General features: G+C 43.2%; 1 protein-coding gene across 1 annotated transcript in view; it reads left to right on the plus strand.

Moving 5' to 3' along the window:
- The first annotated feature begins 3,127 nt into the window (after positions 1-3,127).
- Positions 3,128-16,500, plus strand: part of CLSPN (claspin) — a 35,248-nt gene continuing 21,875 nt past the window's right edge. Inside the window, exons 1-8 of the mRNA XM_063140843.1 lie at positions 3,128-3,199; positions 7,957-8,083; positions 9,034-9,422; positions 9,594-9,752; positions 11,550-11,624; positions 11,834-11,906; positions 13,572-13,680; positions 14,249-14,820. Coding sequence (XP_062996913.1) covers positions 3,170-3,199; positions 7,957-8,083; positions 9,034-9,422; positions 9,594-9,752; positions 11,550-11,624; positions 11,834-11,906; positions 13,572-13,680; positions 14,249-14,820 — 1,534 coding nt within the window. The 5' untranslated portion in view covers positions 3,128-3,169. The remainder of the gene's footprint in view (positions 3,200-7,956; positions 8,084-9,033; positions 9,423-9,593; positions 9,753-11,549; positions 11,625-11,833; positions 11,907-13,571; positions 13,681-14,248; positions 14,821-16,500) is intronic.

Genomic DNA, 16,500 nt, shown 5'->3' on the forward strand with positions numbered 1-16,500 from the left:
CAAGGTCATGCACCCCTTTATACATTGAACCACATTTGCCAAAGTGCTGTTAATGCCAGGTGGGCCTACTGACATACCGGAGGGCGCTTTGCTGAGAACTCCCTCAGACCTGGATCTGGGCCTGGTCTTGGGTGCCTGGAACATATGTATAAAAAACAAACAAATGCCCACTGCCAACATGTGGAATCAACATGGAACGCAGGATGATGGTTAAGAAAAGGCTGTAAATGGTTCAGCGTGTGCCCTTTAGTGAAGCCCCGTCCCCTATGCCGAGAGAAGTCAGGCTGGTAGCAGCAAATCATACTCAGATAAATAAAGCCGCACTACTGAGGCTCATCCCCACATTCCATGCATTCAGACACCAATTTAGCAATTTCACAGCCATGTCCTGACTTGGCACAAATGGCTATAAATAATAACAATAAAAAAGCACACACAGAGATGGCTGATATCTGCAGCAGCAAACAGGCTGTGGCTTGCCAATCATTCCAGTAGACTGTTGACAGTTTGCAATTTGGAAATGTGTTGCGCTATTGCAGGATTTTGATAACAGCTGAACCTTCAATGCATAGGCTATTGCAGAAGAATGAAACAGAATGGCTATATGAAAACAATCCAGGGCCAGATATTAGGGGTTAAATGGCTTTATGTACAAACCAGGCTTATAAAACAAGATTTAAATGGGGTGAGTGAGATGTGTTGGACAAAACTGTAAACTTGAGATATATATATCTCAAGTATTATTTCTGAATTCTTTAAAACTACCCCAACAAATATTGCAAAAAAGAATCCAGATAAACAAAGCTCAACACTGTAAAGTACCATCTCCACCTTGGTGTCAAAAATTGGGTCCAGAGCACCTTAAGGGTGGGGTAGAAAAAGAAATTAAGGTGAACAAAAATTCAAGGAGAGATAGAGAGACAGACAGACAGACAGCCCTGCAAAGTGGCGGGGTGGGGGGTTGAACCTGCTTGAAACACTGAGGAAGGACAGTGAAAGAAAACAAAACATAACATCAGGAAGCACAAAGGGAGGAAAAGAAGAGAAATGTTGGTTTCTTGCATTAATACTAGTTGCCTCTTTTCATTTCCCAATGGGAAGGGGCAGTATTGATAAAAGTGAGGAGCAGGCCCGGGCCTACTCTACTGGAAAAGTGGTGCATAGAGGCAGGGTATAGGGACCTACCCTACAGTGGCCACTTATGAATCAATAAAGTTCAAGAAAGCATACTTACCTGGCAGTATGGCTGAATGAACTTTTAAAACTCTTCAGAGCAACACGTTTCAGATGAGGATGAATTGAATATATCACTGTGATAAGCTATTAAAGATGCTGCCTCCCAGGGAAAGTTTAGTGTCTCTCAGTCCTTTGAGAAAGCTAAATATTTTTTCCACCTTGACCTTAAACAAAAGAGAGCTCATCATAGAGGCTGCTGCTGGTTGTTTCCCCCCCACAGATGGTTCCAGGCTCTGTTTGTATCTCAAAACAAAACTTGCCTGTCTGTGTTGGACGACTTCACGCACAGGACTCCATGCCTTCAACTCTCACCACCACTACCCAACCTTTTGTGTTCGGTCTGTTTCATAGTTTATCCTTTGATAATAGGGCTCATTAACAACAGCATGTGGCAGCCAGCTCCCGCTTCCTTTGGGAATGCTGCCATTACGTTCAGGTGGAGTAGCGAGGTCAGCCAAATTTCCATCATGCACAGCCTTTCACATACTTCTTCTTTGGCATCAGGAAGCCAGCCTGGGACTGGCACAAGTGCCAGGCAACCTTGGGCAGCTGCTAAGACCTCAGTAGAGCCCATTACTAACACCTGCCCTGCGCCACTGTTTTAAAAATGGCCACAAAGAGGTGGCCATTTATATTTTCCCCAATGCTACCTTGGGTGCATTTTGGGAAATGTAAATAACAAACCCACCCACATACTTCACCATGTTTTGTCTACAGGGGAGGAAGTAAGTGCTTCCTGTAGAAATCAGTGCAAAAATCCAGGATGTTATGCATATTTATGATTAGTCTGCAGGAATTCTAACCCTGGTTGTGCTTTTATATAGTATTTTATATTGTGTTTTTATACAGTTTTTTGTTTTATTTTTTGATTCGTGTCTGATTTTAATTTTTGTGAACCTCCCAGAGAGCTTTGGCTATTGGGCAGTATAGAAATGCAATGAATAAATAAATAATTCTTTTTCTTTTAAAGTTGCCTTATTTTGTGAGAAAAATGTGGTAGATTTTCTATCCTGTAAAGAATCCACAGGTCCTCAATTAGTCTTATGGATGATTGTTTAACATTGTTTTAGTTATATGTTTAGATATATACACTTTGCATAATGTATTTTAACACTTTCTAATTTTTATAAACATCCAGAGAGTTTCAGCTATGGAGCAGTACAGAAATGTAATAATAATAATAATAATAATAATAATAATAATAATAATAAAAAGCCACCTGATTGCTTGCAAATCAAAGGAGCACAATAGGTCTCTCGGTGGAATTGAGAGCTGTGATATTTGACTGAGGAATGTTGCATACAGAAGCAGGCTCAGGCTAGCTCGCAATATTAATACTGGCCTATACTGCAGGGCTGTTGTATCCTATTTTCTCAGCCTCAGATTGACCCCCAGCTTAAAATATTAACAGTGAACTAAATTGCAGGGCTGTTATAAACTATTCCCTTTCAGTCGCAAAAACAGAGCCCCACCTCCAGCATGGAGTTAATCCTGGAGGGAAAGAGAGAGATGTAGTAATTTTCATGTGGACCTCTCACTTCCGCCCCTGGAGAGAGAGAGAGAGAGAAAAATAACGTCAAGAGAAACCAGGAAGTCTCTTCCCTACAGGATGCGCTTGTCATTCTTTTCTTTTATCTCCATGGTCCTTCTACGAAGCCAAGGAAGGGTGAGGCTTGATTCATGGAGGCGGTGCCGCAGAGGAAACCCCATTTCCCAATTGGTCTGGAAAACATTCGAGCAAGTAAAGCGACCAATAGGAACGAAGAGTGGGGCGTGCCCGATTGGCGTGCTCAAGCGGCGATTGGCTAGAGTCTGAGGGGCGGGATCAAACTCTGAGCAAGAGCGCGAAGACTCGAATTTAGCCTCTCAAGGGCGGCTTCGGCGCTTGAGCGGTGCGTATCGGTTGCTTTCTCGGTCGTTGGTGTCTGGCGCCATGGCGGCAGGAGGGACGACAACGGCAGAGGTGAGCCCGGTGTGTGGCTGGTATCAGCAGGCCTCGATGGCGACGCTGCTTCGGTTGATGTGGTTGGCGCGGTACTCTCCTCAGAGGACCGGAACTACGACTCCCGGGGTACATTGCGACTCAGCTATCCCGGCATGCTCAGGGCCTTTGTACCTGCTGCTGCTTGGGAGAAGAACCTCGCTTTGAGTTCCTTTGGCGTCTCTTAGGCCCTTTGCAACTCCCCAACTGGGGATGACGGAGGGCCCCAGGTTGGGGAAGGCTGTCTCAGGCTTAGTGTAAACACTCGAGGGATGCGATGGTAAAACCGACTGTTATTTCAGGCTGTCGGATGGGGGCCTCATTTTAGGAACCGCATTTGTTTTTTTGTTGCACTTATATCCTAAGTTTCCTCCAAAGAGCTCAAAGTGGTGTTCGTGGTTCTCTTCCGCCCCTGCCGGCTCCATTGTATCCTCACAACGGCCATATGAGATAGCTTTCGGGAGCCTTCCCCAGCCTGGGGCCCTCCAGATGTGTGGGACTGCAACTGGCTGGGAATGATGGGGGTTGCAGTCCCACATATCTGGAGGGCGTCAGGTTGGGGAAGGCTGGGCTAGGGCCTGACAGTGATTGTGACATCTTTATTCCAAGAAGCCTTTCTTTAACATGCAGCCTTGGATTTCTGTTTTTGCTTCTTTTTAAATTTTGTTTTAACTGTTTTATTTTTATTTTACCTTGTACACCGCTCCGAAATTTTTCAATGGGGAGCGGTATATAAATATTCTAAATAAATAAATAAATAGTCTTCAGCAAACGTGGATTTTCTGGAAAATGTTGAATTGGACTAATTTGCATTGGTAAAATCTCAGTTTGCACTGGAAAAATCATTACAGAGTGATCTAATTTAGCATGTTTGTTAAATACAAAAAAGTTAAAAAAGAAAGTACCCCGTGTTAATTTTTTTTGACCCAATACATCACAAATATTTGAACTAAAATATCTGAGGGGCAAAATTAAAGCACGCTAAGGGTGCAGTGCCAGGACTGCACCCTCACTGGTCGGAAATTCCTTGAATCTTGTTTTATGGATATGCTGTGAGCTTTGTGGCTAAGTGGGGGATTTGGACCTGTCTCTCCCCAGTCCTAATTTGATTTAACTTTTTGATCTTACTGGAAATTTGGTATATGGGTTATAATTAAAACTTAAATACATTTTTAAAAATAAATGACTTTTTCATCCTGTAGGATTCTTCCACATCGTTACAATATTTTATGCCATTTGGGGAATGCTGTATATTTTTATTTATTTACTGCATTTCTATACTGCCCAATACCTCTCTGGGCTGTTTACAAAAATTAAAACCATAAAGCACAACTTAAATATAAAATTTAAGCCACAATATAAAACCACAGTAGAAAAGTACAACCAGAATAAAGCCAAGCAGCAATGCAGAGATTAAAATACAGATTTTAAACAGCAAAGTTAAAAGACTAGGATGGTAACACGTTAAAATACTGGAAAAATAAAAAGTTTTTCATCTGGTGTCAGAAAGAGAAGAATGTAGGTGCCAGGCAAACCTTTCTAGGGAGCTCATTCCACAGCCAGGGTGCCATAGCAAAAAAGGCCCTCCTCCTGGTAGCCACCAGCCTCACTTCCTTTGGCAGAGGCTCATGGAGAATGACCCCTGAAGATGAACTTAGGGTCTGGGCAGGTACATATGGGAGGAGGCGTTCCTTCAGATAACCTGGCCTCAAGCTGTTTAGGTCTTTAAATGTTAATACCAGCACTTTGAATCAGACTTGGACCTGGTCTCGTTGGCCAGTCCCTGTTAACAATCTTGCTGCTCTGTTTTGGACCAGCTGAAGTTTCTGGACCGTTTTCAAAGACAGCCTCACGTATAATACATTGCAGTAATCCAGACGAGAGGTGATTGGAGCATGGATAATTGTAGCTAGGCTATCTCTCTCCAGATAAGGACGCAGTTGGTATATCAGCCTAAGCTGATAAAAGGTGCTCCTTGCCACTGAGTCCACCTGTGCCTCAAGTGACAGTTCTGGATCTAAGAACACCCCCAAGTTATGAACCCGATCCTTTAGGGGGAGTGCAACTCCCACAAATGGTACTTTTGGGATAGTACCATTTGCTAAAATGCAATAAGTGTCCTTTTTATATCCTTCCTTGTAACTAAGAGGCTGAAGTTTTAAGCCTGTGCACACTTCACCTGGGATTATGCCCTACTGAATTCTGTGGGGCTTAATTTCTGATCGGACACACATATAGTATCAATGGCTACTAGTCTCGATGAATAATGCAACCTCCATTATCAGAGGCAGTAAGCCTGTTTACATCAACTGCTGGGGAACATGGATGGGAGAGTGCTGTTGCACCATGTCCTGTTTGTGGGTCCCTGGTTGACAACTGTTGGCCGCTGTGTGAACAGAGTGCTGGCCTAGATGGACCCTTGGTCTGATCCAGCAGGGCTCTTCTGATGTTCTTAAGTACTTGGGTTGAACCTTGCCTCTGCCATGAAATCACTAGTTGGCCTTAGGCAAGCTGCACTCTTTCAGCTGCAGCACCTCCTCCCCTCTGAAAGATGGAGAAAATAACATGGACCTACATTACAGGGGTGTTGTGAGGATTGTTGCAATTCAGTAACGTAGGGTTGCCAGAGATGGAAGACACAATGAGGGGCAGGCGGGTGCTCTCTCAGCACACAGACAAATTTTCGGAATGTTTGAAAGAAATTGGTTAACAGTCACCTAAATAAGGTTGTCAGGATTCACTTATGTATTTTCAAAGTCTCAAAATTCATTTGGAATTGTTGATATGTGATTGTATATATGTATGTATGAAATGGCTATATTTTAAGGCAGAGCTAGGCAGCTTTTCAGGGCCCATTTTTCTTGCGCCTCTTTCTTTTGATTCTCACCTTTCTTGTCTCTCCCCTCTCTAGATGCATACCTTTCTTAACCCACCCCTACTTCTAAGGATTTTTACCTTTCCTGCCTCCCCTCTTCTCTGGATTCTCACTTTTCTTGCCTTCTCTTTTTTTTGGAAGAAGACTTTTGTCCCCACCTCTATTGCTCCATTGACTTTAATAAAGGTTGGGAAAACAGTTGGAGGAAGGAGGAAGCCCATGTCTTACCAGGACCCTTACTGCCCCAAGTGTCCTTGTTGGGGAGTGGCTTTCTCCCACCCCCCACCCCAAGCTATTTTTGGTAGGGCACCCTTTCCCCGCACCTCCATTGAGTTTAATAGATATAGGGCAAAGCATGCCGATAAGGAGATGAAGGCACAGCGGAGGTACACGGAGGGCAGTGTTGTGGGAACTGGACTAGATGTTCTATGTTGCCAACATCTGCTTTCTGTTAGGTTGCCAATCCCTGCTTTAAAGTATGACGATAAGGAAGATAATACTCCACAGAGTGGGAGATATTTGAAGACCCTCCAGACTCTCACATGGATATAAACATGCAGTGAAGAAAAGCTAAATGTTTCTTCTTTTGCTAGTAAACCATCAGCTGCCATGTAGTCATTAACTTCTGGAAAGCTGGGGCTACCAACCAGCATAATTTATTTTTTTATTTATCATACTTATACCCCGCTCCTCAGCCAAAAAAGGCTCTCGGAGCGGCTTACACTTAGGAAAAAAGACAGTCCCTGCCCTCAGGCTTACAATCTAATAAAGACATGACACACAAGGAAAAGGAGTCAAGGAGGGAGGGAGGGAGGAGAGAGAGAGAGAGAGAGAGAGAGAGAGAGAGTCCAGCAGGAGCAGGCCCCGATGTTACTTCTGCCTGCTCCTGTCCCCTCGGTCCTTCTTCTTCCCCACAGGGCCAAGATGGCAGTTTGCCCTGTGGCGGGGGGGGGGGAAGAGTCCAGCAGGAGCAGGCCCCGATGTTACTTCTGCCTGCTCCTGTCCCCTCGGTCCTTCTTCTTCCCCACAGGGCCAAGATGGCAGTTTGCCCTATGGGGGGGGGGGAAGAGTCCAGCAGGAGCAGGCCCCGATGTTACTTCTGCCTGCTCCTGTCCCCTCGGTCCTTCTTCTTCCCCACAGGGCCAAGATGGCAGTTTGCCCTGTGGCAGGGGGGGGGGGAAGAGTCCAGCAGGAGCAGGCCCCGATGTTACTTCTGCCTGCTCCTGTCCCCTCGGTCCTTCTTCTTCCCCACAGGGCCAAGATGGCAGTTTGCCCTGTGGCGGGGGGGGGGGGGGGAAGAGTCCAGCAGGAGCAGGCCCCGATGTTACTTCTGCCTGCTCCTGTCCCCTCGGTCCTTCTTCTTCCCCACAGGGCCAAGATGGCAGTTGTAGGCCTTGCTGAGGGAGTTTGGTGTGTCACTGTTCTAGGAGGTTTCAGTAATAAAGGAATCCAGCAAGGAAAAGACTCTGAAGTTATTGCCTGGTAGTCTAGGGGCAAGTGGCAGGCTGAGCAGGTAAGCTCACCCGTATGGTCCCTATGCCTGAGGGACACTACATTTCTGTCTTTGAATCAAGTCTTTCTGTTTGTGCTCATCTACACAACCACAGCTTCTAAGCACTGGTACATAACTGCAATTAAGTCTCTGGATAATCTCACTATACAGCTTCATGTGGACATGAAACCATAGTGGGTATTGAGTGGAACCCTGCAGGATTCTATTCTGAAGGGTGTAATGTTACTGTTTTTGCAGTTGGGAAATGAATAGTGCCAGGTTTGTCCTCCATGTTAAAGCTCCGATACTAAAATAGCTACAGGTGTTCATCTCTCTGGTCATACTTATAAATAAATTGTTCTTGGATTATAGCTTCCCTTGGATGTCCAGGATTTGAAACCTCCAGAAACCTTTGACAGTGATTCAGATAGTGGAAAGGGCAGCTGTGAAATAAACTCCCCAGCACCGATAAGCAAAGGAATTGCATCTGTTGATGATGGTCAGTAACTTACTATTAAATTTCCTAGATTCATAAACAAATAGACATCTCAGAACTCATGCATTACTTCAAAGAAATCTTGCATACATCAGTAAATGCAGCTTTCATTTTAACATAAATCTTGCAGATATTTGGTTTGAGAATCGTTTGGTAGACAATGGCTGCAATCCAGTTTGTTTACCCAGCATCGTGTACACAGTTTTGCTGGTTAATCTGTTTTTCCTTAGCTGCCCCTGAAAGTACCTCTGGCGTCGTACCTGCAGCACCTACCCAGAGTTTGAAAGCCTATATTGGTTTGAGGACTACTAGGCTAAAGCTAATTTAACAATAAAAGAATTGCATGTATAGATTTGGGCCTTGCATTCCTCTGATCTGCAATAGTTTGCATTCCTCTGAGCTGCAATAGCTTTCCTGGGAAGCTAGACTGGCTCTCTCCTTGATGTGCTCTCAGAGGCATGCAAAAGCTTTCTTGTTCTGGCAGATTATTATTTGGCGAATAATCTGGACCTCCATTTATGCCTAGGATTTTTTAAATTGTCATGTATTTTAAATGTTTAAATCTTTTAATATTGGAATGTATTTAATATATTTGAAACTTTTGTATATTTGTATTTATAGGTTTTAACTGTATATGTTTTAATTTTGTCGCAACGCCTTGAGGCTCAGCGTTGGGCAAAAGGCAGGATACAAATAAATATAATAATAATAATAATAATAATAATAATAATAATACCCAGTGTGCCTAAAGGAGCTAAATTGTCTAATAAAGTTCAGTTAAATGATACTGAGCTTAGTACTAGTTATCCTAAAAGATGTATGTAATTGAATTTACATTGCGTAAAGTAAGGAAAAGGATAAGTAATGGATTTATTAATTGCTTTTAGAATATGTAGTATTTTTTTTAAAAAAAAGGATGGATACCATAAGAATGTCTATTATATATATTTTAGCATCTTCAGATGAAGAGATTTATGTGAGTAAGAGAATCAAATGTAAAAAGGTACTCCTAGACAGTGACAGTGAAGGAGAAGACCTTGTCCCTGGGAAGTTGGAAGCTGCATCTGGGGAAAGTGTGAAGGAAAATGAAGAGAAGAAATCCAACCTCACCTTCCAGGCTCTGCTGGACCGCGATGACAGTGATGCAGAGAATCTGTCTCCTGAGCTTGAGTTGGAAAACTCTGGAAAACCTGGGAAAAAACACAAAAGCCACAAAATCTATTGTGTAAAGCAAATCGATGGAAAAGAAAAGGGAAGCCCAAGGAAAAGGAGGACGAAGAAAGAGAAGAAAATGAAGGCCATTAGACAGATGATGAAGAAAGAAAAGATACAAGAGCAAAAGGTATGATGGGAAGAGAACACATTTAAAGGAGTCGGCTTTCATGCAGTGTGTGTGTGTGTGATGTAAATCTTTACAATGTACACACAATATTAAGGAAGTTTGGTCTAATGCTAGGTGGTGTACTTATGTTTGATGAACTCAGATTCTTGTTTTCTATTTTTCTTGGGTCAGGAGGATGGTGAGGCTATTTCTTTCAATGACAGCGGCTGTCTGCTGGCTGATAAAGACCTTTTCGAGAATGGCTTGGAGGAGGAAGATCCCCCTTTTCAAGATGAAGAGTCGCTCGAGTTAATAAAAGCTGCAGCAAAAGAAAAAATGAGAAAACAGAAGGTACATCATGCTAAACCTTCCAAGGAAACTATGCAAAGTATTTTTTTCTGCTTATCCTGAACTTACTGCCAAGTATTGGGTGACCAGAGACAGAGCCTTCTCTGTTATGTTATTCTCTCCCCATAGAGGCCTTGCCTGATGCCAGCATTATTAATATTTCAGAGCCAGGAAAATGTGTTTTCATTCTTCCAAGTTTTTAAATGTCTCTTAGAATCATAGAATAGTAGAGTTGGAAGGGGCCTAAAAGGCCATCAAATCCAACCCCCCCTGCTCAATGCAGGAATCCACCTTAAAGCAGCCCTGACAGATGACTGTCCAGCTGCCTCTTGAAGGCCTCTAGTATGGGATAGCTGTAAACATTGCTGTAAACAGCATTGGAAGTTTTTCTGAAGGGCACATAAACATCTTTTAAATAAAAGTCACTATATTCTTAACTGGAAACTGTAGATCAATAGAGTTAATATTTCCTCTGCTGCTTAAAAGGTTGTGCCCATATAAGCAACTGCAGTCTTTGTGTATGTATTAGATAGACAAATGTTGGATATATGAAAGCAGGATGTACAAAAGTAGCGTAAAATTGCTTTCCAGAACATAGTGTGTATTTTTGAAACTGCATAGTTGAGACTACAACATTGTTAGTGTTGCAAAATCCAGCCTTTTCTTCCACAAAAATATTCTATCCCTTGGTCAGTGTTCTTAGTTTAATAGCAGGTAGCATGTGTACATTTTGGGAGAAGCATCAAATAAATGAATGGGACATAGTCTAGCTGACTGAATCACTTTTTGACCCAGTTCGAATAATCAACCCATGGTTAGCAAACCATGGGCTGCGAGTGACCATGCTGGGTCCTGCCCGCTCCCAATTTCAATTAACAACCCAGGAATGCCCTGTTCTTGAGTTGTTTTCATCATGTCCTAAATTGAAACTTTTTGAGTTGTCTTGAGGTTAAACAACCAAGAGTTAACCCAACAATCCCCCATGCTTTGCTGTTGGGTTAACTGTGTTATTTAACCAATTAACAACCCAGAGTTTCTGAGTTCGGACATCATGAAAGCAGAAGTGGTGAGCGAGTGAAAGGCAGTGTGCTTGCTTGCTTCCGCACCCCCCTACCAATTCCTGGGTTATTCAACTCAGGAATTGGCTGTGACATATGAATGTAGAGGCGCTTATCTTATGCATGTTTAGACAGAAAAAAGTCCTACAACTCCCAACATTTCCCAGCCAGCATGATTTCCATTGATTACAAATTTGGATTGTACCGTAGTCTTTAACTTTGAGATATTACAGTTTTTCCACATCTGCTCAACCCAGACATTCCAAATATGAAATGCAAGTGGAATGGTTGCGAACATGCTCTTGGCTGATATTAAATGTTTTGCTCGTTCAAAGCGGGAAAGAACGTTTCTAAAGTATGGAGAGTCCCAGCTGCTATGGCTTTATAGGCCGGTGTGGATGCGCTCTTTGCAGGAGTGGGTCGCACAGAGGTGGGCCCACTGCACTCTGTGCCTACGTAAGCTTTAAGGCAGTCGTCAAGGAGATGTGAAGAGACCAGTATGTTGAAGGGAGGGTTGTAGGAAGCTTCCAGATGGACTGCAGTGGGATACCGCCAAAGTATGGCAGTCCAATGTGCTGAATTGCAATCAGCAGTGATTTGCAGCAAATGGCACAAACTTTAGAAACTTTCTGGCTCAAGGAAACTAAGATTGTGTATGGTAATTCTATAAACAATTGTCTGGACAGCAATCTCTTATCTGAGATGAAATTTTACTCTCTTACCTCCATGTTGGTACAAACAGCTGTTTTCCAAGAGTGAAGATTACAAGCATGTGATGGATGTAAATGAGGAACTGCTCTTAAAGGAACCTAGAAAGGTGAATATTTTCTCATAACTTATTTGTTTTTAACTTTCATTCTATTACATTTTTTGTAAACTCCTAGGCATTTGCATGATACTTAGGAGAGCTACATCTCCCATCCTCAGCATGCCTGATTTTAATTGTATTTAAGCAACATGCTAGCTTACTACTTCTTTAAATGGCTTACAATTGCAAGGTTTCTTTCTTTTTTCTTTCCTTTTTAGGAGCGGAAGGCAGCCAAGCTAAGTAAAGAAGCTATGAAGCAGCTGCATAGTGAGAGCCAACGACTTGTTCGAGGTAAGACTTTTCGGCTTTGTGAAATTCTGTAATATAATAAGATACATCCTGGTCATGGTTTGTCCAGGAGCCTGTTAATGAGCACGGATCCCAGAAACAGAGGTGGAGGGGGGGGGGGCTCCCCTGAAATAACCAGGCAAAAAAGGCTGGCCAACGTTACGCGTTTTGATCATTGATTATTTCTTAGATTTCTCTATTTTTATTCAAGTGTACCTATGATAGTGACAGCAGGGACTATGACATTCAATTTCAGCAAATTGGATGTGATTGATAATAATGTTATTATTTGTCTATTAAATAAGCAGATGTAAAAATGCACCTGAAAAGTAGGCAGCATTCATCACATCCTAGCTACCTTGCGCCTCCCCTCCCCTTGCCCACAGGCCCCCCATTGCATGGGTCCCTGTTATTAAGCCTCCATGGGTTGGGAGTCATCTGGATGACTATAGCAAGTGTTGGTTCTGGTAGTTACTGCAGTCACTTGCAGAGAGCATCCTCCCAAACCTTCTCTGGGTGCCAGTCGCCCTCTTACCCTTACTCTGGTAGTATCTGGCTCCAGGTCCAAGAAGAAACCAACTGTTGCCAGAAGGAGACAGAGAGAGTAGGCAGTGGTTCTGAGAGAAGGTTGGAGGAGTGCTGTGTAAATGGATGCAGCAGCTATAGGAAGCCCTACCTACTGCAGATAACATTAAGAGGGTTTTGTGTGAATTAAGGCATGGTGGGTTTTCTTTTAATAATTTCTAACTTCAAAACGACTTTTGGGCAGAGCTTGAAACTGTAATGTCCTTTGGTGTGAATGTGGCTCTTGTACTAAGCTTAGGCAACTTATATTCCTTCTTTGAAGAGTTTTGATTTTCTGGAGAGGCTGCAAATATAGTTTTGAGACAGCAGGGACCGTCTTGTCACAAAAATCCTTCAGTTACAAGTTCTGGAATGTCAGAGTTCAGACTTTGCGTGCAAGTTATATTTGTGATAGAGATAACCATGACTTTATTGGGGAAGGAACTATGGATCAATGCAGAGTATGTGCTTTACATGTAGAAGGTTCCAGGTTCTCAAACCACTGGCATCCCTAGTTGATTTTTTTTAAGGAACTCTGACTTCAGAAGCGTTTGAAACCTTGGAGGTAAATTGCCAGTCAGAGTAGACAGCCTGCTAGGTAGATCTAGATGGGCCGACTCATTTATAACAAGCTGAAGGCAGGGGCGGAACCAAGGATAATCTTTGCAAAATATCATTTGTATGAAAAAGATTTAATGAAGGTGCCTACGCATTTCGAACAAAAAACGTCCTTCCTCAGGGCTTATTCAACAAGGTTTTTACAGTCGTTTGCTCAATGAAATCATAGGCTTGATTGGTACAGAGAGATGTAAGATATATAGAACCCGAAACACGTAGGCACCTTCATTAAACCTTTTTTATGGAAATAATATTTTGCAAAGATTATGCTTGGTTCCGCCCCTGCCTTCGGCTTGTTTTTTCACTTCCTCACGGGGTTTCCCTTCTCTTCCTGCACCTGACTCATTTATAAGGCAGCTTTATATGTTCATTTAAAAATTCTGGTGGATTATCATTAAAGTTCAACCAAGGCTGTAACAGTAAAACATTCCTTCATTGTGCCATATATGTCTTCCTGCTCTAACCATCTTGTTTCTTCTCTGATAGAAAGCACCATACCTCTCCCATACCACTTACCAGAAGCCAAAAGCATCCATGAGTTCTTCAAGCACAAACCACGTCCTGCTTTCCAGGGGAGTGCTATGACTTTGCTAAAGTAAGTCAAGCCTGCTTTAACTTACACCCTTCTTCTCATTTCTTGCTACTTTTCATGGTACACATATCTCTGTGTGTGCTACAACTGCATGATAGTGCTGAAATAGCACAGGGTGTGACATTGGGTACAGAATTCTGCTTCTCTGGAAATCTACTTTTCATTTTAGAGAAAGAAAGAGGACATTTCTAAAAAAGGCGGGATATAATAATAATGTATGAATTCTCCCTCCTGCCCCAAATAAGGAGGCACTGTGCACATAACTGTGTCTAGCAATTGGCAGGAATCTGTGATAATTGTGAAAATGTTCCATTTTCTTGCTATCTTTTCAAGGATAATAGTTTAATTAGCCAAGTTCTGTGTTTCTTTAGCTCCACTTTCCCCAACCTGATGCCGCTAGATGTGGTGGTGGACTGCAATTCCTATCCTCCCCAGCCATTTGGCCCTCGGTCAACATCTGGAAGGCACCAGGTTGGGGGAAGCTGCTTTAGTGTGATTTTCTGTCATTTTCAAGTCATCACGTTATGGGCAGAGGAGGATGGTGGTGAATTGGCTCTGTTTTTCTTGACAGATCGACTAAATATCAGCCCAGTCTTGACGAAGGAACTGCTGCTTCAAAGAACCCGGGGGTCGGCTGCATTGAGAGTGGGAAAGAACAACTTGACCAGTCGGCAATGAGGGAATCGGGAACAGGACTTGATCTGCAAACTTCAGCCCTTGTGAACCCTGCGTTTGCTAACATAGACAGATCTTCTGCTGGGGAAATGGAACAATTGACAGAAGCTTGTGTGGACCAAAATGGACAGAAGAGTGATTCCAAAACTGAGTGCCTTACAGAGGAGCTGGCTTCTGGAAAGCAAGGAATGCCTAATCCAATTGCTGCTGAATCCATGGAATCACTGGAGAATAAAGTGGAAGAAAATGTACTTGAACAAAGTGACGAGCAATCATCAGAATCATGCCCAGGACCCAAAGAACCTGTTCAGCCTGAGGCGGCAGCGGCATCGCTAGCTCCTGGTGAAAGAACAAGGAAGTCCAAGCTGGATCGGCTTCGGGAGCTGGGAGTGGACCTGACGATCAAGCCTAGGCTGTGTTCTGGGGATGATTCGTTTATTGATCTTGACGAGCCTGAATCTAACAGAGGTGCAGTGCCAGCTTCTAGCATCTTGCTAGGTCCTGTTCCTTATTAGCTTGTTGCTATTTAGATCGCTTCAAGTGGGCCAGCAAAGGGTTGGCAAGGTGTGCCGTGTCCTCTTTACAAAACATCTTCTCTTAAAATGGTTCTGTTTCATTGCTCTGATTTTGGTATTGCTGTGATTGACAAAGTGGTGCTTGCAGGCATTACAGCACCCCTGGATACCCACCCTGGCACCTGGCAAGGCCCCTTGCCCCTCCCAATTACCTTAGGCAGCTGAAAAGCAGAAAAGCTCCAGCTGCTTGAGCCTCCTCTTTTCCATTTCCCAGAATGCCTCTGGTTCCCATGGGGGCCCGGAACATTCTTCAGAGGAAAAGAAAGAGATTGAGGCAGCTGCAGGCTGGAACTCTTTCGCTTTTCATTCAACCTGTCTACCCAAACTTGGGTGGGATGGAGATAGTGGTAAGAAAGGCAATATTGGGTGGGATAGAGGAATAGGAAAGGAAATAGGGAGAGAGGCCAGTAGGGAGCAATTTGGGGAGAAGGGGGTGTTTGTGAGATGGATGAGTGGGGTACATGGTGGTTTGTGGATGGCTGTGTGTATATTTGCAGGGTGGGGGTAATTCTGAGTGTGATTTTGTGTGTGTTTGGGGGGAATGATTTGGGATAGATCTTCCTGTTTGCGGGGGGGGGATGCATTTGGGGAAATCTTATAAGAATTTATTTAGTGGAGATTTCGGGATTTTGGCTTGCCTTTTTGTGAAATAAGCGTTTTGTGGCAGACACCTGGGTTGCAAGGAGTGTGTTTGTCTTCTAGCATCACCAGCTTCTCTGAAATGGTTGTTTTGCTGTAGTAGTACATTTGTTATTGTCTGCACTCCGTAGCAGACATTATATGACTCATGCCCCCCAGTCTTCAGTGTCCAAGGCACATTATCAAAAATTGAGTTGTGCCCATGGGCCCAAAAAGGTTGGAGATCCCTTCTATATTGAAATAAGCAGTACTTATTTCTTTGTAATGTGTCTAGAATGATGCCATGGTGAAGTTACATCAGGTTGCTTGTCTCACATAGCATATTCCCCTAGTGTGATTTATATCAATCTGACCCACGTTAATTTTAATGTAGTTTACGTTTAGAGCCGGGATACTTTTTCATAAGCCTACGTGCCCACATGTCCCTCTGTTAGTCATTATGGCAGGTCTGATGGGTGGGGTGGGGGAAAGAAACCAGCATTCCTCCTACAAATGCTTCCTGGGATGGCTGCCTGGAGACAGTTCCTCATCTGCAGAGGCACGTATAAGCCTGCCCCACTGTTCTTGACAGCTGAGGTACCCTTTGAGGGATGTTCAGGCTTATACCAGAGCGGCACTTCTGAAATGAGAAGTGTCTTTGAGTAAGCACAGTCATTGTTTCATTTAATTTGGGGTCTTATCCCAGATTTGTGGGTTCTTGTGCTTTATTCCTTTCAAGAGGAAACTGACTCTCTCCACCTTCCAACAGCAATTTAAGGAACGCTAGCAGATGCTGGCACAGGGTTAAGTACTTAGCAGGAAGGGTGCTGATTTCCAATTTCACTGATTTTAGGCAATTTAGGCAACTATTAAAATTACCTTTTTAAAAATGGAAATCTCGAAAATACTCCACAGAAGAGTGATGATAGTATTATTATTATTTTTTCCTTTTTTG

The sequence above is a fragment of the Elgaria multicarinata genome, chromosome 13, assembly GCF_023053635.1.
Source record: "Elgaria multicarinata webbii isolate HBS135686 ecotype San Diego chromosome 13, rElgMul1.1.pri, whole genome shotgun sequence".
NCBI classification, from domain to species: domain Eukaryota; kingdom Metazoa; phylum Chordata; class Lepidosauria; order Squamata; family Anguidae; genus Elgaria; species Elgaria multicarinata.